The 26,903-nt window shown below is 40.6% G+C and overlaps 1 protein-coding gene across 2 annotated transcripts in view; it reads right to left on the bottom strand.

The window, feature by feature from the left end:
- Window positions 1-26,903, bottom strand: part of LOC123760773 (angiopoietin-related protein 7) — a 557,761-nt gene that overhangs the window by 248,789 nt on the left and 282,069 nt on the right. For both annotated transcript variants that reach the window (XM_069328203.1, XM_069328204.1), the window contains exon 7: window positions 17,983-18,115. In XM_069328203.1, the coding sequence (XP_069184304.1) occupies window positions 17,983-18,115 (133 nt within the window). The remainder of the gene's footprint in view (window positions 1-17,982; window positions 18,116-26,903) is intronic.

Raw genomic sequence — 26,903 nt, 5'->3', positions numbered from 1 at the left:
CTTTGGGGCACACGTGAGGAACACAAATGCGAACAAGCCTGAATGGTTGCGCAGTTGCGTTGCTTCTGGGAGTATGGGTTCGAGTCACTTCTGGGGTGTGAGTTTTCAGTTGCATATTGTCCTGGGGACCATTCAGGCTTGTTCGCATTTGTGTTCCTCACGTGTGCCCCAAAGAATGAGGTGATTTGGTAAAATGCTATGCCCAAGATTACTATCCGAGTGCCGGCGGTGGGGTGGTTCAAATAGCCTCGGCTATCACCTCATTTTGTCCGGTCGTGATGGTCAAGTGGATTAAGGCGTCTTGTACATACCAGTTGCGTTGCTTCTGGGAGTATGGGTTCGAGTCACTTCTGGGGTGTGAGTTTTCAGTTGCATATTGTCCTGGGGACCATTCAGGCTTGTTCGTATATATATATATATATATATATATATATATATATATATATATATATATATATATATATATATATATATATATATATATATATATATATATGTCGTACCTAGTAGCCAGAACTCACTTCTCAGCCTACTATTCAAGGCCCGATTTGCCTAATAAGCCAAGTTTTCCTGAATTAATATATTTACTATAATTTTTTTCTTATGAAATGATAAAGCAACCCTTTTCTCTATGTATGAGGTTAATTTTTTTTTATTGGAGTTAAAATTAACGTAGATATATGAACGAACCTAACCAACCCTACCTAACCTAACCTAACCTATATTTATAGGTAAGGTTAGGTTAGGTAGCCAAAAAAAGCTAGGTTAGGTTAGGTTAGGTAGGTTAGGTAGACGAAAAAACATTAATTCATGAAAACTTGGCTTATTAGGCAAATCGGGCCTTGAATAGTAGGCTGAGAAGTGCGTTCTGGCTATTAGGTACGACATATATATATATATATATATATATATATATATATATATGTATATATATATATATATATATATATATATATATATATATATATATATATATATATATATATATATATATATATGTATATATATATGTGTCGTACCTAGTAGCCAGAACGCACTTCTCAGCCTACTATGCATGGCCAGATTTGCCTAATAAGCCAAGTTTTCCTGAATTAATATATTTTCTCTATTTTTTTTCTTTTGAAATGATAAAGCTATCCATTTCATTATGTATGAGGTCAATTTTTTGTTATTGGAGTTAAAATTAACGTAGATATATGACCGAACCTAACCAACCCTACCTAACCTAACCTAACCTATCTTTATAGGTTAGGTTCGGTTAGGTAGCCGAAAAAGTTAGGTTAGGTTAGGTTAGGTAGGTTAGGTAGTCGAAAAACAACTAATTCATGAAAACTTGGCTTATTAGGCAAATTGGGCCTTGCATAGTAGGCTGAGAAGTGAGTTCTGGCTACTAGGTACGACATATGTATATATATATATATATATATATATATATATATATATATATATATATATATATATATATATATGTCGTACCTAGTAGCCAGAACGCACTTCTCAGCCTACTATGCAAGGCCCGATTTGCCTAATAAGCCAAATTTTCCTGAATTAATATATTTTCTCAATTTTTTTTCTTATGAAATGATAAAGCTGCCCATTTCATTATGTATGAGGTCAATTTTTTTTTATTGGAGTTAAAATTAACGTAGATATATGACCGAACCTAACCAACCCTACCTAACCTAACCTAACCTATCTTTATAGGTTAGGTTAGGTTAGGTAGCCGAAAAAGTTAGGTTAGGTTAGGTTAGGTAGGTTAGATAGTCGAAAAACAATTAACTCATGAAAACTTGGCTTATTAGGCAAATCGGGCCTTGCATAGTAGGCTCAGAAGTACGTTCTGGCTACTAGGTACGACATATATATATATATATATATATATATATATATATATATATATATATATATGCCCAACTCTCCTAAACACGAGAGTCAAGTATACAACTTTAGAACACTTTCCCACCAGGAGACTCGAACCCTAGCCAGCACAGAAGCCTTCCAGCAACTGGCATAACAGGTACGCCTTAACCCGCTCCACCACCTGCTCAGACCCATAGCACTAGAGCAAGTGAGGGGTCATTTATACGTTTATTTCATCATGTCCCTGTTAATATGGGAAGACACAGTGTCTATGCTTAAGGCACAACTCTCCTAAACACGAGAGTCAAGTATACAACTTTAGAACACTTTCCCACCAGGAGACTCGAACCCTAGCCAGCACAGAAGCCTTCCAGCAACTGGCATAACAGGTACGCCTTAACCCGCTCCACCACCTGCTCAGACCCTTAGCACTAGAGCAAGTGAGGGGTCATTTATACGTATAGACACTGTGTCTTCCCATATTAACAGGGACTTGATGAAATAAACGTATAAATGACCCCTCACTTGCTCTAGTGCTAAGGGTCTGAGCAGGTGGTGGAGCGGGTTAAGGCGTACCTGTTATGCCAGTTGCTGCAAGGCATCTGTGCTGGCTAGGGTTCGAGTCTCCTGGTGGGAAAGTGTTCTAAAGTTGTATACTTGACTCTCGTGTTTAGGAGAGTTGTGCCTTAAGCATAGACACTGTGTCTTCCCATATTAACAGGGACATGATGAAATAAACGTATAAATGACCCCTCACTTGCTCTAGTGCTAAGGGTCTGAGCAGGTGGTGGAGCGGGTTAAGGCGTACCTGTTATGCCAGTTGCTGGAAGGCTTCTGTGCTGGCTAGGGTTCGAGTCTCCTGGTGGGAAAGTGTTCTAAAGTTATATATATATATATATATATATATATATATATATATATATATATATATATATATATATATGTCGTACCTAGTAGCCAGAACGCACTTCTCAGCCTACTATGCAAGGCCCGATTTGCCTAATAAGCCAAGTTTTACTGAATTAATATAGTTTCTCTAATTTTGTTCTTATGAAATTTTAAAGCTACCCATTTCATTATGTATGAGGTCAATTTTTTTTTATTGGGGTTAAAATTAACGTAGATATATGACCGAACCTAACCAACCCTACCTAACCTAACCTAACCTATCTTTATAGACTAGGTTAGGTTAGGTAGCCGAAAAAGTTAGGTTAGGTTAGGTTAGGTAGGTTAGGTAGTCGAAATACAATTAATTCATGAAAACTTGGCTTATTAGGCAAATTAGGCCTTGCATAGTAGGCTGAGAAGTGCGTTCTGGCTACTAGGTACGACATATATATATGCCATATATATATATATGGCACAACTCTCCTAAACACGAGAGTCAAGTATACAACTTTAGAACACTTTCCCACCAGGAGACTCGAACCCTAGCCAGCACAGAAGCCTTCCAGCAACTGGCATAACAGGTACGCCTTAACCCTCTCCACCACCTGCTCAGACCCTTAAAAGAGATGGTAATTTCGGAGTATTTAAATACCCCAAAGATCAACACCTCCCAAGAGCACCCTCACCCTCACTTGCTCTGGTGCTCTTGGGAGGTGTTGATCTTTGGGGTATTTAAATACTCCGAAATTACCATCTCTTTTAAGGGTCTGAGCAGGTGGTGGAGCGGGTTAAGGCGTACCTGTTATGCCAGTTGCTGGAAGGCTTCTGTGCTGGCTAGGGTTCGAGTCTCCTGGTGGGAAAGTGTTCTAAAGTTATATATATATATATATGTATATATATATATATATATATATATATATATATATATATATATATATATATATATATATATGTCGTACCTAGTAGCCAGAACGCACTTCTCAGCCTACTATGCAAGGCCCGATTTGCCTAATAAGCCAAGTTTTCATGAATTAATTGTTTTTCGACTACCTAACCTACCTAACCTAACCTAACCTAACTTTTTCGGCTACCTAACCCAAACTAACCTATAAAGATAGGTTAGGTTAGGTTAGGTAGGGTTGGTTAGGTTCGGTCATATATCTACGTTAATTTTAACTCCAATAAAAAAAATTGACCTCATACATAATGAAATGGGTAGCTTTATCATTTCATAAGAAAAAAATAAGAAAAAATATAATAATTCAGGAAAACTTGGCTTATTAGGCAAATCGGGCCTTGCATAGTAGGCCGAGAAGTGCATTCTTGCTACTAGGTACGACATATATATATATACCTAGTAGCCAGAACTCACTTCTCAGCCTACTATGCAAGGCCCGATTTGCCTAATAAGCCAAGTTTTCATGAATTAATTGTTTTTCGACTACCTAACCTACCTAACCTAACCTAACCTAACTTTTTCGGCTACCTAACCCAAACTAACCTATAAAGATAGGTTAGGTTAGGTTAGGTAGGGTTGGTTAGGTTCGGTCATATATCTACGTTAATTTTAACTCCAATAAAAAAAATTGACCTCATACATAATGAAATGGGTAGCTTTATCATTTCATAACAAAAAAAAAATAGAGAAAATATATTAATTCAGGAAAACTTGGCTTATTAGGCAAATCGGGCCTTGCATAGTAGGCTGAGAAGTGCATTCTGGCTACTAGGTACGACATATATATATATATATATATATATATATATATATATATATATATATATATATATATATATATATATATATATATATTTATATATATATATATATATATATATATATATATATATATATATATATATATATATATATATATATATATATATATATATATATATATATATATATATATATATATATATATATATATATATATTAGTATATTTTGGTAGCAGTCTTTCCTGTAGACATATATTATTAAATATGACCGAAAAAGTAAGATTAATAATTCTAACACGAATTTTCTCAATCTATCGTACATTTCTTTTCACTGTTGGAGGTAAATCAAAAATCAATTCTCCAAAATTCCTTTTTATTTCTAGTCTGACGCGACACGAGCGCGTTTCGTAAAACTTATTACATTTTTAAAGACTTTAGTTTACAAATACACAACTGAATAGAACTTACGCATCTCCGATTTTTTATCTACATTTGAGTGAGGTGGAAGGGGTGATGTGGCATTAATCAACACAAGACAGAACAAGAGGTGGCATTAATAGGGTATTAATTTCATCAACACAAGACAGAACAGGAGGTGGCATTAATAGGGTATTAATTTCATCAACACAAGACAGAACAAGAGGTGGCATTAATAGGGTATTAATTTCATCAACACAAGACAGAACACTAAACAATGGGTATTGAATAGAAGTGTTTGTAGAAATCCTATTGGTCCATATTTCTTGATGCTTCTATATTGGAGCGGAATCTTGAGGTGGGTAGAATATAGTTGTGCAATAATTGGCTGTTGATTGCTGGTGTTGACTTCTTGATGTGTAGTGCCTCGCAAACGTCAAGCCGCCTGCTATCGCTGTATCTATCGATGATTTCTGTGTTGTTTACTAGGATTTCTCTGGCGATGGTTTGGTTGTGGGAAGAGATTATATGTTCCTTAATGGAGCCCTGTTGCTTATGCATCGTTAAACGCCTAGAAAGAGATGTTGTTGTCTTGCCTATATACTGGGTTTTTTGGAGCTTACATTCCCCAAGAGGGCATTTGAAGGCATAGACGACGTTAGTCTCTTTTAAAGCGTTCTGTTTTGTGTCTGGAGAGAGCCTACTCATGAGAAACTCAGGGTACAGGGACGCCTTATACCAGTTGTGGGAGTATGGGTTCGAGTCACTTCTGGGGTGTGAGTTTTCAGTTGTATATAGTCCTGGGGACCATTCAGGCTTGTTTGCATTTGTGTTCCTCACGTGTGCCCCAAAGAATGAGGTGATTTGATAAAATGCTATGCCCAAGATTACCATCCGAGTGCCGGCGGGGAAGTGGTTCATATAGCCTCGGCTATCACTTCCTTTTGTCCGGTCGTGATGGTCAAGCGGATTAAGGCGTCCCTGTACATACCAGTTGTGGGAGTATGGGTTCGAGTCACTTCTGGGGTGTGAGTTTTCAGTTGTATATAGTCCTGGGGACCATTCAGGCTTGTTTGCATTTGTGTTCCTCACGTGTGCCCCAAAGAATGAGGTGATTTGATAAAATGCTATGCCCAAGATTACCATCCGAGTGCCGGCGGGGAAGTGGTTCATATAGCCTCGGCTATCACTTCCTTTTGTCCGGTCGTGATGGTCAAGCGGATTAAGGCGTCCCTGTACATACCAGTTGTGGGAGTATGGGTTCGAGTCACTTCTGGGGTGTGAGTTTTCAGTTGTATATAGTCCTGGGGACCATTCAGGCTTGTTTGCATTTGTGTTCCTCACGTGTGCCCCAAAGAATGAGGTGATTTGATAAAATGCTATGCCCAAGATTACCATCCGAGTGCCGGCGGGGAAGTGGTTCATATAGCCTCGGCTATCACTTCCTTTTGTCCGGTCGTGATGGTCAAGCGGATTAAGGCGTCCCTGTACATACCAGTTGTGGGAGTATGGGTTCGAGTCACTTCTGGGGTGTAAGTTTTCAGTTATATATATAAATATAGTCCTGGGGACCATTCAGGCTTGTTCGCATTTTCATATATATATAAATATATATATATATATATATATATATATATATATATATATATATATATATATATATATATATATATATATATATATGCGAACAAGCCTGAATGGTCCCCAGGACAATATGCAACTGAAAACTCACACCCCAGAAGTGACTCGAACCCATACTCCCAGGAGCAACGCAACTGGTATGTACAAGACGCCTTAATCCACTTGACCATCACGACCGGACATAATGAGGTGATAGCCGAGGCTATTTGAACCACCCCACCGCCGGAACTCGGATAGTAATCTTGGGCATAGCATTTTACCAAATCACCTCATTCTTTGGGGCACACGTGAGGAACACAAATGCGAACAAGCCTGAATGGTCCCCAGGACAATATGCAACTGAAAACTCACACCCCAGAAGTGACTCGAACCCATACTCCCAGGAGCAACGCAACTGGTATGTACAAGACTCCTGGGAGTATGGGTTCGAGTCACTTCTGGGGTGTGAGTTTTCAGTTGCATATTGTCCTGGGGACCATTCAGGCTTGTTCGCATTTGTGTTCCTCACGTGTGCCCCAAAGAATGAGGTGATTTGGTAAAATGCTATGCCCAAGATTACTATCCGAGTGCCGGCGGTGGGGTGGTTCAAATAGCCTCGGCTATCACCTCATTATGTCCGGTCGTGATGGTCAAGTGGATTAAGGCGTCTTGTACATACCAGTTGCGTTGCTCCTGGGAGTATGGGTTCGAGTCACATCTGGGGTGTGAGTTTTCAGTTGCATATTGTCCTGGGGACCATTCAGGCTTGTTCGCATTTGTGTTCCTCACGTGTGCCCCAAAGAATGAGGTGATTTGGTAAAATGCTATGCCCAAGATTACTATCCGAGTGCCGGCGGTGGGGTGGTTCAAATAGCCTCGGCTATCACCTCATTATGTCCGGTCGTGATGGTCAAGTGGATTAAGGCGTCTTGTACATACCAGTTGCGTTGCTCCTGGGAGTATGGGTTCGAGTCACTTCTGGGGTGTGAGTTTTCAGTTATATATATATATATATATATATATATATATATATATATATATATATATATATATATATATATATATATATATATATATATATATATCCATGTGTATTGGCATTTGCCTTTCTATTGGATAATTTCAGCAACGTGGAGAGGGGGGACCTGCTGCATGGATAACAGCTTCTCCTCCATATCTACCTATATATATATATATATATATATATATATATATATATATATATATATATATACACTTCTGGGGTGTGAGTTTTCAGTTATATATATATATATATATATATATATATATATATATATATATATATATATATATATATATATATATATATATATATATCCATGTGTATTGGCATTTGCCTTTCTATTGGATAATTTCAGCAACGTGGAGAGGGGGGACCTGCTGCATGGATAACAGCTTCTCCTCCATATCTACCTATATATATATATATATATATATATATATATATATATATATATATATATATATATATATATATATATATATATATTTTGTGACGGTAACGCGTTGGTGTTCGGCTGTTCAAAGCTAGGGGTATGGCCTCGTCACATAGAATAAAAAAAATAGAAAATCTGGAACTTCGTCTGTGGTAAGGTAAGGAGAAGACACACAAAACACAAGTAAATTTTAACAATGAAATTTTAATTACGTTAAAGAAAGCAAAACATGAATAAAATGAACATACAAATTCGTATAATAAAATCAATCAAAGTAATAAGAATAATCAAATGGCAAAATGAAAAGTTACGTTAAGACAAGTGAGCAAAATAACAAGTGCAAGGCAAACATAGTAAATAGGTGCTGGAATATTGGCTTTAAGCTGCCACCTCTCTTAGTACACGTAAGCCTGGGGCTTAGTCTACCAACGAGACGTGTTAACTTGTCGAAAGCACTGGATATTCTGAAGACTGAGGTCGTGGCGGCCCCAGACATCAAGTAGTATAGTGGGTGGAGTGCAGTTGCAGCTGAACCCGCAGCCAATCAGCGACGAGCAGGCGACAAGACAGGTAGTTTGGCGGTTTGAGGTGGAGCAGGTGTTCCTGGCTGCATACGTTTTGCGCTCTGGCAAACCTTGGAGATGTTGTTGTCGTTGCTGGATATTTCTTCCATAGTAGTTTTATATAGATTTGTTGTGACGTAATTTGGAGGAAGAGCAGGCTCAATCTCTTGAAGGAGATTATATTCACAATATATATATATATATATATATATATATATATATATATATATATATATATATATATATGTATATATATATATATATATATATATATATACATATATATATATATATATATATATATATATATATATATATATATATATATATATATATGCAAACAAGCCTGAATGGTCCCCAGGACTATATACAACTGAAAACTCACACCCCAGAAGTGACTCGAACCCATACTCCCACAACTGGTATGTACAGGGACGCCTTAATCCGCTTGACCATCACGACCGGACAATAAGGAAGTGATAGCCGAGGCTATATGAACCACTTCCCCGCCGGCACTCGGATGGTAATCTTGGGCATAGCATTTTATCAAATCACCTCATTCTTTGGGGCACACGTGAGGAACACAAATGCAAACAAGCCTGAATGGTCCCCAGGACTATATACAACTGAAAACTCACACCCCAGAAGTGACTCGAACCCATACTCCCACAACTGGTATGTACAGGGACGCCTTAATCCGCTTGACCATCACGACCGGACAATAAGGAAGTGATAGCCGAGGCTATATGAACCACTTCCCCGCCGGCACTCGGATGGTAATCTTGGGCATAGCATTTTATCAAATCACCTCATTCTTTGGGGCACACGTGAGGAACACAAATGCAAACAAGCCTGAATGGTCCCCAGGACTATATACAACTGAAAACTCGTCCCTAAGTTCGGATTAAGGCGTCCCTGTACATACCAGTTGTGGGAGTATGGGTTCGAGTCACTTCTGGGGTGTGAGTTTTCAGTTGTATATAGTCCTGGGGACCATTCAGGCTTGTTTGCATTTGTGTTCCTCACGTGTGCCCCAAAGAATGAGGTGATTTGATAAAATGCTATGCCCAAGATTACCATCCGAGTGCCGGCGGGGAAGTGGTTCATATAGCCTCGGCTATCACTTCCTTATTGTCCGGTCGTGATGGTCAAGCGGATTAAGGCGTCCCTGTACATACCAGTTGTGGGAGTATGGGTTCGAGTCACTTCTGGGGTGTGAGTTTTCAGTTATATATATATATATATATATATATATATATATATGTCGTACCTAATAGCCAGAACGCACTTCTCAGCCTACTATTCAAGGCCCGATTTGCCTAATAAGCCAAGTTTTCATGAATTAGTGTTTTTTTGTCTACCTAACCTACCTAACCTAACCTAACCTAGCTTTTTTTGGCTACCTAACCTAACCTTACCTATAAATATAGGTTAGGTTAGGTTAGGTAGGGTTGGTTAGGTTCGGTCATATATCTTCGTTAATTTTAACTCCAATAAAAAAAAATTGACCTCATACATAGAGAAAAGGGTTGCTTTATCATTTCATAAGAAAAACATTATAGTAAATATATTAATTCAGGAAAACTTGGCTTATTAGGCAAATCGGGCCTTGAATAGTAGGCTGAGAAGTGAGTTCTGGCTACTAGGTACGACATATATATATATATATATATATATATATATATTGTGAATATAATCTCCTTCAAGAGATTGAGCCTGCTCTTCCTCCAAATTACGTCACTACAAATATATATATATATATATATATATATATATATATATATATATATATATATTTGTAGTGACGTAATTTGGAGGAAGAGCAGGCTCAATCTCTTGAAGGAGATTATATTCACAATATATATATATATATATATATATATATATATATATATATATATATATATATATATATATATATATATATATATATATATATATATATATATATATATATATATATATATATATATATATATATATACGTATATATTTGGGGCGGGGCGAGGGCGTGCCTCTGGCGCCTTAAAACCAGCTGCTCCGGGTAGATGGAACTCGATAGTCTGGGAAGGCAGCCTATCTAGGGAAAGGAAAACCCTGATTTTAAACCTCCGCTGCCTTGCGGCCATACTTCTTTTTTGGGAAAGTCTTCAGGAGTCAACCTCGAGGAAAAATCCGGAGTTGGAGCCCCTAAGGCAGTTCGTTGTTGACGTCGACCTCGTTCTGGCAGCTCCAGCGACGTTGCTGGAACCATGTGTATTGGCATTTGCCTTTCTATTGGATAATTTCAGCAACGTGGAGAGGGGGGACCTGCTGCATGGATAACAGCTTCTCCTCCATATCTACCTACCCAGGCTTTGTGCCCTGGAGAGGACACTCCAGCTTCGCCTCACAGCATCGAACCAACACGAGAAGCGACAGTCTACCGGTTTTAAGTCTTCTGCTCGATTGGCGAAGAGTGTGACGCCAGGGGTTGCTTCCGACGGTGGGAGGGGTGATCGCGCCCCACTGGGCAGCTACCGCCCACCTCAAGTTGGGCAAACCCCAGCCAATAAGATGTTGCCTCGCCACGGTCCGTTAACCTCACTGGGTGCGTGGGGTTTAGGGTGAAAACCGACAAGCGGCCCGACAACTTTGCACCAAGCAATACCAAACCAAAGAAGAAAATATCAACTGCCCTAAAGCTGGGCACATGGAACGTCAGGACACTGACACCAAGTTTCTCTGACGACCTGCAAGAAATCAATGACGCCCGAAAAACAGCAATCATTGATAGGGAGCTGAGCAAACTGCAGATGGATATTGTTGCTCTCCAAGAGACCAGGCTCCCAGGATCAGGATCTGTTAGAGAGAGGACCTTCTCTTTCTTCTGGCAAGGAAAACCACTTGATGAGACCAGAGAAAATCGTGTGGGATTTGCCGTCAGGAATGCACTGTTGGGACATTATGCCACCGATGGGGGAAACCAAACGAATTCTGTCTCTGCAACTGCACTCCCAAACAGGACCAGTCAATGTAATTAGTGCATATGCACCAACCCTGACTTCTCCAGCAGAGACAAAGGAAAAATTCTACGATGACCTCAACAGAGTCATAGCGAGAATCCCTGTATAGGAGCCACTGTTCATCCTCGGCGACTTCAACGCCAGAGTGGGTGCCGAGCACAACATTTGGCCCACTTGTGTGGGTCAATTCGGCATAGGGAGGATGAATGAGAACAGGGCAACGTCTGCTAGAACTCTGCTGCCTTCATGGTCTTTGTGTCACCAACACGTTCTTCGGCACAAAGCCTCAACACCGAGTATCTTGGAGACACCCCAGATCCAAGCACTGGCACCAGCTTGACCTGATTCTTACCAGGCGTGCAAGTCTACCCAGCGTCAAGATTACGCGTAGCTACCAGAGTGCTGTCTGTGACACCGACCACTCCCTGGTATGTAGCAGGGTCAAGATGCAACCAAAGAAGATTCATCACTCGAAAAAGGAGGGCAGACCTCGCATCGACACTACCAAGAAACGCAACCAGGACAAGGTGGAAGATTTTGCACGCGTGCTCGAGGAAGCTCGCCCTGGCCCAGCTGGGGTCACTGTCTGTAAAAGATGGGAGCACTTCAGAGATGCTGTGTTCAACGCTGCCATTTCCACCTTTGGCAAGTAGGCCAGCAGGTCGGCACAATGGTTCGAGGCTCACTCGGAAGAGATGACACCTGTCATCGAGGAGAAGAGAAACGCCTTGGCAGCCTACAAAGCCTGCCCAAGTCAGCGCAACTTACAGATCCTTTGGGCCGTCCGCTGCAAAGTGCAGCAGAACGCCAGGCGATGTGCCAACAACTATTGGCTCCAGCTCTGTTCCCAGATACAGACTGCAGCGGATACAGGCAATGTAAGGGGAATGTATGACGGCATCAAGCAGGCCCTTGGCCCAATCCAGAGGAAGACCGCTCCTCTGAAGTGCCCTTGACATCCATTCATTTCCCACTCCCTTTCTTGGAAGAATGCCACATATGATCGGGATTCCTCCCTTGGTCCTAACTAATTCAATGGCTGTCCTGAATCTCTGCATTAGTTACTCACTCCTAACTCGTCCAACATCATTACCCCCTGCATTAAAAATGGGGAGGTCACATTAGAACAGGAATTCGTACAACTGGTTAGAAATGTTAAAAAAGAGGTAAGGAAAGCAAAAAGAAACTATGAAGTTCGCATAGCAGGGCAAGCAAAGACAAATCCTAAAGGGTTTTTTCAGTTATATAGTACTAAGACTAGGGAAAGGATAGGTCCATTAAAAACTGAGACAGGTCAAATAACAGATAGTGATGAAGAGATGAGTAGTATTTTTAATAAATATTTTGTATCTGTATTTACTAAAGAGGAACTTAACAATATGCCTTCAGCCGAACAAGTCTATGTGGGTGGGGACGAGGACAGGTTGACGAGTTTAACAGTTACCAGGGAGGATGTTCTTAATCAAATAGTAAAACTCAAACCAAACAAATCCCCAGGGCCGGATGAAGTGTTTGCCAGAGTGCTTAAATAATGCAAAGAGGAGCTTTGTGACCCACTGTCAACCATATTTAATAAATCAATAGAGTCAGGCAGAGTGCCAGAGTTTTGGAAAGTTGCTAATGTGATACCAGTTTTTAAGAAAGGAGATAGATCACTTGCGTCTAACTATCGACCAATTAGCCTAACGCCACACACAGAAACTATTTGGATAGATTTATACGAAAAAGCAAATAATATTATAATAGGAGTTATATATAGGCCACAAAATTTAGACAGAATGGAAGCAAAGCATCTATGGGATGAAATATCTAGAGCATCTAGATCTAACAGTATTTACGTCATGGGTGACTTTAATTTTAGTGGAATAAACTGGTTGAACAAAACAGCAGGGAATAGTGAAGCAGAAGATTTTCTAGAATTAATTGACGATTGCTTTCTTATGCAACACATTAAGGAACCAACGCGGGAAAATAATATTTTAGATTTAGTGTTAACTAACAGGGAAACATAAATTAATGACATCGAAATAGGGAGTGAGCTAGGGAACAGTGATCACAAAGAAATCAGATTTAGCATAGAATGGAATAGACCAGTAGGAGAAAATTCTGTTAAAGTGCCAGATTTTCGAAAAGCTGATTTTAATAGCCTAAGAAATTTTTTTGGGTCAAATTGATTGGAAAGTCTTGGGTATGGGGTGGGGGCCGGTCTTGGAGCGAGACATGAACCCAGCGATAGGTGACGTAAATGGGGATTTCGATGTGGATTCAATATACAACTTATTTAAGAATATTCTAAACAAAGCACAGGAACGTAGTATACCATACAAATTGAATAGATCGAATACTAATGACCCAAAGTAGATAACAAAGAATTTGAAGAACCTTATAGGTAAAAAGAGAGCTTGGTACAAAAGGATTAAGAACGTAAGAACAAAAGCAACTGCAGAAGGCCTATTGGCCCATACGAGGCAGCTCCTATTTATAACCACCCAATCCCACTCACATACATGTCCAACCCATGCTTGAAACAATCGAGGGACCCCACCTCCACAATGTTACGCGGCAATTGGTTCCACAAATCAACAACCCTATTACTGAACCAGTATTTACCCAAGTCTTTCCTAAATCTAAACTTATCCAATTTATACCCATTGTTTCGTGTTCTGTCTTGTGTTGATACTTTAAATACCCTATTAATATCCTCTTTGTTATGTCCATTCACCCACTTGTAAACCTCTTTCATGTCACCCCTAACTCTTTGCCTTTCCAGTGAATGCAACTTTAGCTTTGTTAATCTTTCTTCATATGAAAGATTTCTAATTTGGGGAATTAACTTAGTCATCCTACGCTGGACACGTTCAAGTGAATTTATATCCATTCTATAATACGGCGACCAAAACTGAACTGCATTATCTAAATGGGGCCTAACCAGAGGAAGATATAGCTTAAGAACCACACCAGGTGTCTTGGTACTAACGCTTCTATTAATAAATCCCAGTGTCCTATTCGCCTTATTACGAACATTCATGCATTGATCCTTTTGTTTTAAATTCTTACTAATCATAATTCCCAGATCCCTTTCGCAATTCGACTTCGCAATCTCAACACCATCTAGCTCGTGTCTTGTAACCCTATCATCATTACCTAACCTCAGAACTTTACATTTATCAGCATTAAACTGCATCTGCCAATCCTTCGACCATTTCAAAACCCTATCTAGATCAACTTGAAGTGATAGTGAGTCCTCCTCCGAATTAATTTCCCTACCGATTTTCGTATCATCGGCAAATTTGCAAATGTTGCTACTCAAACCTGAATCAAAATCATTTATATATATTATAAACAACAGAGGTCCCAGGACAGCGCCCTGAGGCACTCCACTTACAACATTTTCCCACTCTGACTTGACTCCATTTATACTAACTCTCTGTTTCCTTTGGTATAGCCATGCCCTAATCCAGCATAATATAGCACCCCCAATACCATGAGACTATCTTTTTAATCAGTCTTTCATGTGGCACTGTATCAAAAGCTTTGCTAAAGTCAAGGTACACAACATCGCAATCCTTACCACTATCAACTGCCTCAACAATGCTAGAATAAAAAGATAACAAATTTGTTAAACATGAACGGCCATTTGTAAAACCATGTTGCGACTCAATTATTAATTTATGTTTTTCAAGATGAAGACGAATTTTATTTGCTATTATAGATTCGAGTAACTTTCCCACAATAGACGTTAGGCTAATTGGTCGATAGTTAGACGCAAGTGATCCCCTTTCTTAAAAACTGGTATCACATTAGCAACTTTCCAAAACTCTGGCACTCTGCCTGACTCTATTGATTTATTAAATATGGTTGACAGTGGGTCACAAAGCTCCTCTTTGCATTCTTTAAGCACTCTGGCAAACACTTCATCCGGCTCTGGGGATTTGTTTGGTTTGAGTTTTACTATTTGTTTAAGAACATCCTCCCTGGTAACTGTTAAACTCGTCAACCTGTCCTCGTCCTCACCCACATAGACTTGTTCGGCTGAAGGCATATTGTTAAGTTCCTCTTTAGTAAATACAGATACAAAATATTTATTAAAAATACTACTCATCTCTTAATCACTATCTGTTATTTGACCTGTCTCAGTTTTTAATGGACCTTTCTCCTTCTCTAGTCTTAGTACTATATAACTGAAAAAACCCTTTAGGATTTGTCTTCGCTTGCACTGCTATGCGAACTTCATAGTTTCTTTTTGCTTTCCAAATCTCTTTTTTAACATTTCTAACCAGTTGTATGAATTCCTGTTCTAACCTGACTTCCCCATTCTTAATCCTTTTGTACCAAGCTCTCTTTTTACCTATAAGGTTCTTTAAATTATTTGTTATCCACTTTGGGTCATTAGTATTCGACCTATTCAATTTGTATGGTATACTACATTCCTGGGCTTTGGTTAGAATATTCTTAAATAGGTTATATTCCCCAAATTAGAAATCTTTCATATGAAGTAATATTAACAAAGCTTAAATTGCATTCACTGGAAAGGCGAAGAGATAGGGGTGACTTGATAGAGGTTTACAAGTGGATGAATGTACATAACAAAGGGGATATTAATAGGGTAATAAAAGTATCAACACAAGACAGAACACGAAACAATGGGTATAAATTGGATAAATTTAGATTTAGGAAAGACTTGGGTAAATACTGGTTCGGTAACAGGGTTGTTGATTTCTGGAACCAATTACCGCGTAACATGGTGGAGGTGGGGTCCCTCGATTGTTTCAAGCGCGGGTTGGACATGTATATGAGTGGGATTGAGTGGTTATAAATAGGAGCTGCCTCGTATGGGCCAATAGGCCTTCTGCAGTTGCCTTTGTTCTTATGTTCTAACAGTAGCACCAGCAACATCAGCAGCACCAGTAACAGTTTTAACTGTCGCGCCAGCAACAGTAGCAACAGCAACATCAGCAGCACCAGTAACAGTAACAACAGCAGCACCAGCAACATCAGCAGCACCAGTAACAGTAACAACAGCAGCACCAGCAACAGAAACAACAGCAACAACAGTAACAACAGTAGCGCCAGTAACAGTAACAACAGCAGTACCAGCAACATCAGCAGCACCAGTAACAGTAACAACAGCAGCACCAGCAACAGTATCAACAGCAACAAAAGTAACAACAGTAGCGCCAGTAACAGTAACAACAGCAGCACCAGCAACATCAGCAGCACCAGTAACAGTAACAACAGCAGCACCAGCAACAGTAACAACAGCAACAACAGTAACAACAGTAGTGCCAGTAACAGTAACAACAGCAGCACCAGCAACATCAATAGTACCAGTTACAGTAACAACAGCAGCACCAGCAACAGTAACAACAGCAACAACAGTAACAACAGCAGCACCAGCAACAGTAACAGCAGCAGCACCAGCAACATCAATAGTACCAGTAACAGTAACAATAGCAGCAACAGTAACAGCAGCAGCGCCAGTAACAGTAACAACAACAGCGCCAGCAACAGTAATAACAGCAGCACTTACAACACTATCAACAACACCGGCAGCAACAGCAGCAGCAACAACAGTAACAACAGCAGCACCAGTATCAATGACAACAGCAGCACCAGTATCAATAACAACAGCAGCAACAGTAACAGTTACAATAGCAGCACCAATATTAATAACAACAGCAACATTAACAACAGCAGCACCAGTATTAATATCAACAACAGCAACAGTAACTACAGCAGCAACAGTAACAACAGCAGCAACCATAACAACAGCAGCACCAGTATCAATAAAAACAGCAGCACCAGTATTAATAACAACAGCAGCAACAGTAACAACAGCAGCACCAGCAACAGTAACAACAGCAGCACCAGCAACAGTAACAACAGCAGCACCAGCAACAGTAGCAACAGCAACAGTAACAACAGCAGCACCAGCAACAGTAACAACAGCAGCACCAGTAACATTAAGAACAGCAGCAATAGTAACAGTAACAAAAGCAATACCAGCATCATTACCAACAGCAGCACCAGCAACAGAAACAGCAGTACAATCAAGAGAAACAATAGAAACACCAGCAACAGTTACAACAACAGCAACAACAGCAATCGTAACAACAGCAGCTCTAGCAACAGTAACAGCAGCATAAGCAACAGTAACAACAGAAACACCATCAACAGAAACAACAAAAACACCAGTAACAGTAACAACATCAACATTAACAACAGAATCAACAGTAACAATAGCAGTACCAGCACAAATAACAACAGCAGCACCAGCACCAATAACAACAGCAGCACCAGCACCAATAACAACAGTAGCACCAGCAACAATAACAACATAATCAACAGTAACAACAGCAGCACCAGCAACGGTAACAACAGCATCACCACCAACAGTAACAACAGTGGCAACAACCGCAACAAAAACAACAGAGGGAAGGAGCTAGACTCACCCGGTACTCTCACTGGCGACGCTGAAGGTGGACCAGAGCGCCCAGCGGTGATCATCCTGTTGGTACCTGTTTGTGGCGGCCAGACGCAGCGTCTGAGGCAAGGGCTGCGTCAGCTGGTGCACCGCCTCCGTCCCTGTCACAGATGGTAATGTAGCCCTCCGTCCCTGTCACAGATGGTAATATAGCCCACCGTCCCTGTCACAGATGGTAATGTAGCTCTCCGTCCCTGTCACAGATGGTAATGTAGCCCTCCGTCCCTGTCACAGATGGTAATATAGCCCTCCGTCCCTGTCACATATTGGTAATATAGCCCTCCGTCCCTGTCACATATTGGTAATATAGCCCTCCGTCCCTGTCACATATTGGTAATATAGCCCTCCGTCACTTTCACAGATGGTTATATAGCTCTCCGTCCCTGTCACACATGGTAATATAGCCTTCCGTCCCTGTCACATATGATAATATAGCCTTCCGTCCCTGTCACAGATGATAACAACCTGGTGTTGTTTTTCAGCTATATCTAGTAGTGAAATATGTGACTAGAAATGTGCGCACCATCTGGGTAGATGGTCCTATTATAGCCAGCTGTCTAGATGGGGCAAAGGTATGTAGCCACATAGTGTTGTAGGTGAATTTTCTCGGATGTTGTCGCATGTCAGATGCATGTGAGCGTCCGGTGTTTGGTTACGCGGTCTGGGATGATGGAGGGTCATGTTGTGTGGGGGTAAGAGAGCATGTGGTGTATGTGGTAGAGTACGGAATATGAGGAGAAGAGTAGAATATGTATTATATTATATATAATATGTATATAAAAGTATTTGAGAGAGTGATTAGGAGTCAGGTCACCAATTTCATGGAGACCAATGACCTACACAACCCAGGCCAACATGGATTTCGAGCGGGAAGATCGTGCCTCTCACAGCTACTTGAGCACTACGACAAAGTCACTGAGGCATTAGAAGAGAAACAGAATGCTGATGTGATATACACGGACTTCGCAAAGGCTTTCGATAAATGTGACCATGGCGTGATAGCACACAAAATGAAGTCAATGGGAATAACCGGTAAAGTAGGGCGCTGGATACTCAGTTTTCTGTCAAACAGGACTCAGCGAGTAACTGTCAACCATATAAAATCTAGTCCAAGTGCAGTGAAAAGCTCTGTACCTCAGGGTACAGTCCTTGCACCGCTGCTTTTCCTTATTCTCATATCAGATATAGACAAAAATACAAGTCACAGCTTCGTATCATCCTTTGCAGATGACACAAAAATCAGTATGAAAATTACCTCGGCTGAGGACATTGAAAAACTTCAAGCTGATATTAATAAAGTTTTCGATTGGGCATCAGAAAATAACATGATGTTTAACAGTGATAAATTCCAGGTACTCAGGTACGGTAAAAATGAGGACCTTAAACATAACACAGAGTACAAAACACAATCAAATGTACCCATAGTAGGAAAACAGCATGTAAAGGATTTGGGAATAATAATGTCTGACGACCTAACGTTTAAGGAGCATAACCAAGCAAATATTGCGACAGCCAGAAAAATGATAGGATGGATTACGAGAACTTTCAAATCCAGGGATCCCATCACAATGGTTGTACTCTTCAAGTCACTTGTGTTGTCCCGTCTTGAGTACTGCTCAGTACTCACTTCCCCCTTCAGAGCAGGAGAGATTGCTGAAATAGAGGGAATACAGAGAACATATACGGCACGCATAGATGCAATAAAGCACCTAAATTATTGGGATCGTCTCAAAGCCCTCCAAATGTACTCACTCGAAAGAAGACGAGAGAGATATCAAATAATATACACCTGGAAGATACTGGAGGGCCAAGTACCAAATCTACACAGTAAAATAACAACGTACTGGAGTGAACGACATGGAAGAAAATGTAGAATAGAACCAATGAAGAGCAGAGGTGCCATAGGCACAATCAGAGAACACTGTATAAACATCAGAGGTCCGCGGTTGTTCAACGTCCTCCCAGCAAGCATAAGAAATATTGCCGGAACAACCGTGGACATTTTCAAGAGGAAACTAGATTTATTCCTCCAAGGAGTGCCGGACCAACCGGGCTGTGGTGGGTATGTGGGCCTGCGGGCCGCTCCAAGTAACAGCCTGGTGGACCAAACTCTCACAAGTCGAGCCTGGCCTCGGGCCGGGCTTGGGGAGTAGAAGAACTCCCAGAACCCCATCAACCAGGTATCAACCAGATGTGGATAAGAGTAGATGAATATGTATGGGTGTTTGCCGTCGAGTAAATCCTGTGTAGAGATAAATAGTTTGATTAATAGATGAGTCTAAGTAATGCTATGTAGAGGGTGTGTGGAGGTGTGAGGGGTCCCAACATAGGTGGATATGTTGATAAGGTGGGGGAGAGGTGAGGGGAGCTTTCCCTTGGCAGGAGAGGGTTGGAGGGTCATTGTGGTTGAGAAGCGAGGGTGGAATGGGTTTGCGGTTTTTGACGGCCATTATTTTCTTCGAGCTATGCAGCTGTGTTTGGTGATGATCCATGAGGAGAATAGTTATGCCTTACACGGCAGGAAGTGTCGAGGAGGGTGGGGAGAATGAGAGGAGGTAGCAGTTGGCGGAGAAGGTCTGTTTTATGTAACAAAGCACAGGGGTGTGTATAGGTGACAGAGCAGGAGGTGTTGGAGCTACACCAGGACGGATGTGGTCCATTAGCCTTAATCGTTTATCATAGTCTACAGAGGGGTGTGTACTGTCCACCATTCAGTGGCTAAATGAAGAGTATTTCCAGTAGGTGTTTGAGATATATTTTCCCCTTCCCCGCCCAACCCCCTCAGCTCCCCTTGTCAGGGGACAAGCGGCATCTATCATGGGTAATTTCACACTCCATGGGTCTGGAAGACTGCTTTGAGAGTTTTGTCAGCACACACCTCAGCCAGAATGTTTGTGTTTTCTCGCTAGTGAAAGAGAGAATATATGCGCCTTTTATAACATTCTTTGCTGAATATTTCAATTTTTTCTCACACAAGCAACCATATTGGGTGCGCAATGACTGCCATTACTTTCTCCTACACGGGCGGAAGTGCCGCGGGGTTCCCTTACCCACTGTGGTTTCGTAAGGAAAGGGAGATGTAGCTACTGTCAGCAGGCCCCACCAGTTCCACATACCATCCCCCTCACACTGGGGGGAGTGACAGCAATGGGGTGTACCATCTCTCTCTCTCTGTCTCTCTCTGTCTCTCTGTCTCTCTCTGTCTCTCTCTGTCTGTCTCTCTCTCTCTCTCTCTCTCTCTCTCTCTCTCTCTCTCTCTCTCTCTCTCTCTCTCTCTCTCTCTCTCTCTCTCTCTCTCTCTCTCTCTCTCTCTCTCTCTCTCTCTCTCTCTCTCTCTCTCTCTCTCTCTCTCCTGACACACTGGGACATAGCATTGAGTGTGTCATTGTTCTTTCTCAAAGGTGAGCCATGACCTGAACATACAAATTCCAAATGCAGGCCTGGGCGGGAGAGAGCATTTGTGGGCGGCTCTCCTCTTGGGAATCCGACACACAACTGGGCTAAATAAGACAACACCGCTCACATAACCCACGCTCCAACAGACCCCCTCCCCCCAGCCCCTCCTCCCCCTTACCATCAACCATCACCCCACCCTCCCCCACATCGGTTTTCTGTGCAAAGCCTTTAGCATTATTTCTGATCATATGTGTAACCTTGTATCGCAACGTGACCAACATTATAACATCATTCTTTGCTCAAACAGCAATTTTTTAAGAGTAGCGAGAGTCATAAGGTGGTCTTTAATCTTAATATTATAACAAATCATAATTTTTTTGTAAACACAACTGCATGGGATACACATAGCAGTCAATGGTTACTCTCTCTCTTTCTCTCTCTATTCAGATCATTTAATAGTTAGGGGGAAAAGTAACATCAATTCCTTTCTCCTGCCACCGCTGTTCACATATCTTTTTTCATTTCACTTAGACTGACAGCTCACCAGAGGATGGAAGACTAATATAAATTTTCGAGTCCCCATCACTCTCACCCTTATAACCTTGTAACGTAACATGACCAACATGATGACATCGTTCTTTGCCCAAATATCATTAATGTAACGTGACCAACATGGTAACATCGTTCTTTGCCCAAATATCATTTTAAGAGTAACGAGCAACTTTCTGTCCGATGTCTGAATATTGAAATGTGAACCGTGTTTAGCCCTTACATTCCAAACACAATAAAATATTAGCACAAGCTTGTTTAGTTCTTGTATCACGTAACGTAACGTAGCGTTTATTCAACAACTGGTAGACATAACATAATGTAGCTTCATATTCACTATGGTAAAACAAACAAACAAACATACATACACATCGCGGTCAATCCTCGCTATATAAGAAGGTTAGGTAGAGAAATAGAAACAATTGAACTCAAGCTACAAGAATCATACAAAACCCAGGAGAGGCAAAGAGAGCAAAAGGTCATCAGTGAAATAGAAAGAAATCCGAAATATTTTTTCTCCTATGCAAAATCAAGATCAAAAACCACATCTAGTATCGGGCCCTGCGAAAGGGAGATGGAACTTTCACCGATGACAACAAAGAAATGAGCGAGCTACTGAGGACGCAGTACGACTCTGTTTTCAGCGAGCCATTAAACACACTAAAGATTGATAACCCAAATGAATTTTTCATGGATACGATACCAACATCAAATCATATATCAGACGTCACCCTATCCCCACTGGATTTTGAAGAAGCCATAAACAGTATGCCTATGCACTCTGCACCAGGCCCGGATTCTTGGAACTCCATATTCATAAAGAACTGTAAAAAAAACACTATCACAGGCCCTCCACATTCTGTGGAGACAAAGCCTAGATACTGGCGTTATTCCTGATATACTAAAAACAGCAGAGATAGCACCACTCCATAAAGGAGGAAATAAGGCAGAGGCAAAAAATTACAGACCGATAGCGCTAACATCGCACATCATAAAAATTTTTGAGAGAGTGCTAAGAAGTAAAATCACAAAATACATGGAATCACAGCAACTCCATAACCCCGGACAACATGGTTTCAGAACAGGGCGCTCTTGCCTGTCGCAGTTGCTGGACGACTATGATATGGCATTAGATGCTATGGAAGACAAACATAACGCGGATGTAATTTACACAGATTTCGCAAAAGCTTTTGATAAATGTGACCATGGTGTTATTGCACATAAAATGCGTTCAAAAGGAATTACCGGAAAAATAGGCAGATGGATCTACAATTTCCTGACCAACAGAACCCAATGTGTAATAGTCAACAAAATAAAATCCAGCCCATCAACCGTGAAGAGCTCAGTCCCCCAGGGTACTGTGCTTGCTCCAGTACTTTTTCTCATCCTCATTTTGGACATAGACTAGAACACAACCTATAGCACTGTGTCATCCTTTGCAGATGACACTAGGATCTTCATGAGAGTAGGCAACATAGAGGACACGGCGAACCTCCAGTCAGATGATGATCAGGTCTTTCTATGGGCTACAGAAAATAATATGGTGTTTAACGAAGATAAGTTCCAGCTCATGCGCTATGGAAAAAATGAAAATATAAAAACGGAAACCACGTACAAAACTCAGGCAAATCATAACATAGAACGAAAAGGCAATGTAAAGGATCTGGGTGTACTCATGTCGGAAGACCTTACCTTTAAAGAACACAATAAAGTAGCCGTCACAACTGCAAGAAAAATGACAGGTTGGATAACAAGAACTTTTCACACTAGAGATGCTATACCGATGATGATACTTTTCAAAACGCTTGTGCTCTCTAGAGTGGAGTACTGCTGCACAATGACAGCACCTTTCAAAGCTGGAGAAATTACTGACCTGGAGAGCGTGCAGAGATCCTTTACTGCTAGAATCCACTCAGTAAAACATCTAAACTATTGGGACCGACTAAAGAGCCTAAAACTGTACTCCCTTGAGCGCAGGCGGGAGAGGTACATAATAATTTACACGTGGAAAATGTTAGAGGGGCTGGTCCCAAACCTGCACACAGAAATAACATCACATGAGACCAGAAGACATGGCAGGATGTGCAGAATACCCCCGTTGAAAAACAGAGGTGCAACTGGTACTCTGAGAGAGAACTCTATCAACATCAGATGTCCGAGATTGTTCAACACGCTTCCACTACACATATGGGGCATAACTGGCCGACCCCTCACAGTGTTCAAGAGAGAACTGGATAAGCACCTCCAAAGGATACCTGATCAACCAGGCTGTGACTCGTACGTCAGGCTGCGAGCAGTTGCGTCCAACAGCCTGGTTGATCAGTCCGGCAACCAGGAGGCCTGGTCGACGACCGGGCCGCGGGGACGCTAAGCCCCGGAAGCACCTCAAGGTAACCTGAAGGTAAGGTAACCTCAAACGCACCGTTCATTCTCTCTCCCTTAGGTGAGCAATGTTCCCCACATACAAATTCCAAGCAATTAAACATATATAAGACTAATGTGGAAAAACATAGTCTTAATACTATTATTAAATTGACTTGTTCATTATCCTGAGTTCAAGGCTGTCTCTAAGACCTACATTATCCAAATGTAAACAGCAATCGATGAGAATAAGACCGGATGAGTCGATAGTGAAATAGTTCTGGGTTATGTCTGTTTTCAGTTCTTGTAACACAGTCAATGTAGCATAATGTGGGAAAACAGACTTTCTGCTGCCTAAATAAATAGCATTTGAAAATGTATGCATGTCTACTCAATCTCCATCCCCCCTTTTCATCCAACACTGTGCAGACCTTGTAATACACATCAGCATTAGCGCTCATTTCTTGTAACACACAGTCAATGCAGCGTAATGCGGGAAAATAAACTTTCTGCTGCCTAAATAAATAACATTTGAAAATGTATGCAAGTCTAGACAATCTCCTATAGCCCTTACATTCTAAACACAAATAAAATATTAGCACACGCTTGTATCGCATTATATCATCATTACGTAACGTGGAAAACTTTTTTCTGTCTGATGATCAAATAGCATTTTTTAATAAATGACGTCAGCTTGGTCTTATGCCATTAGGACTGTATTACAATGTGCGCAACAGTAGACTTGTAATATCATAGCAAGACAATGTCGCAGAATGTTTTATGGGGCCATTAGACCCGAAAATCAGAAGAGAAATGGAATATTTACGATAAATTACGAAAAATACTACAACGTTCTGGCAACACTGTGGTGCAAACCGTTTTATGGTATCTTGGAAAATAACGTAATTAGAGTCAAGTTCCCGCTGCAACTTTCCACAATCCGGTCCTTGCGGCGCACCCAGGCCGCGGGGTATTGTGTCTTACGTTGTAGAAGTCTAATATTTCGTAATAGCGTTGAAAATAACATGTTATGCATAAAACGAATATAAACTCACTCATTGGCAACAGTCTCGTGTGAGGGAGAGGGTGGGGTTCGTGGCTTAGCAGTCAGTCACTGTGTGTGTCCCTCAGCTAGTGGATGTATTGTTGATGCGCTCTCACAATATCTCCCAGAACTCTCACTATTTTTGCTAATTGTACTGCAATATGACGTACCAAACGAACAAGAAAAAAGCATTGAAAGCTAGATGCATGCGAGCTCTCCATAGAAGGTACGAGCTGGCTGCAATGCGTAAATCACGCACTGTGACGAGTGAAGATCGTGGCGGCCTCTCAGCCGCGAGTATGAGTAACTTGTCGTGGCCCGCTACCCCACTCCAACTTTTACAACTAGATCTGCCTTCACAGCCTTTATTTATTATTCAATTTACATGAAGCTTGCACATTGTATGTAGAGTTTATGCTTCTAAAAACACATGTAGTTTTTCTTATCTACGTAGATTTATTGATTTTATAAATAATGATAAACTTCATTTTGTTGCATACGTTTTTGGGAAACTTTAAAAATCTGTATTATTGCACTAAATACATCTGGGATAAAAATCCTTGTTTCAAATCTTTATTATATAGTAAGGTCATAGCTGAGTGTCATAGAAATGATTTCGGTTCACAATTGTGGGATGTGAAAGCAATTGAACATTGTTGAAAAATTGTCTAATTTTTTTTTTCTCCTTCTTTATTTAGGCTGAGATGCCGAAACTTGGCCCAGTTGCAGCACCTTTCACATGTATCAGGATAATAAATTATGAATACCCTACAACAACTCTCATAGATCCTGGTCAAATAGCCCCTTATACTGAAGGAGTGAGCGAGGCACTTAGTAACGTAACGTGGAAATCAACTTTCTGTCTGATGTCCGAATATCATTATTGAAATGTGAACCCCATTTAGCCAAACACAATATCTCCATTACATCTCTTACCATATAAATATTACTGTCTGTCAGTTTTAGCCCTCTGTAACACAATGTAACGTAACGTAACGCGGAAATCATCAACTTTCTGCAGTCCAAAATGTCATTTTGAAATGAAAAGTGAGACTTAGTCCAACATTTTATCTCTTACCATATAAATATTGGTGTCTACCAGTTTTAGCCTCTCTAACACATTATAACGTAACGTGGAAATCAAATTTCTACAGACCAAAATAACATTTTTAAATGAAAAGTATGACTTAGTCCATCTCCTTTACATCTCTTAGCATATAAATATTAGTGTCTACCAGTTTTAGCCCCTGTAACACATTGTAACGTAACGTGGAAATCAACTTTCTGTCTGATGACCAAATAACATTATTGAAAATGTAAACCATGTTTAGCCATTACATCCAAATATCATTTTTTGTAAATGTGAAGCTTTGTAGATTTAATTTTAAACAAAGGTGGGTCACTAGTCCAAGAACTAAGAGTGGTGAGTTAGGAAGAATGACTTTGTGGAATATGCACAGAAGAGTTTGGGGAGACGTGATCACTACCTACAAATTCTAATATTTTTTTGTTAATTGTGTGATCACGACATATACCTC

The sequence above is a fragment of the Procambarus clarkii genome, chromosome 21, assembly GCF_040958095.1.
Source record: "Procambarus clarkii isolate CNS0578487 chromosome 21, FALCON_Pclarkii_2.0, whole genome shotgun sequence".
NCBI classification, from domain to species: Eukaryota; Metazoa; Arthropoda; class Malacostraca; order Decapoda; family Cambaridae; genus Procambarus; species Procambarus clarkii.
This window is presented reverse-complemented; position numbering and strand designations above follow the sequence as displayed.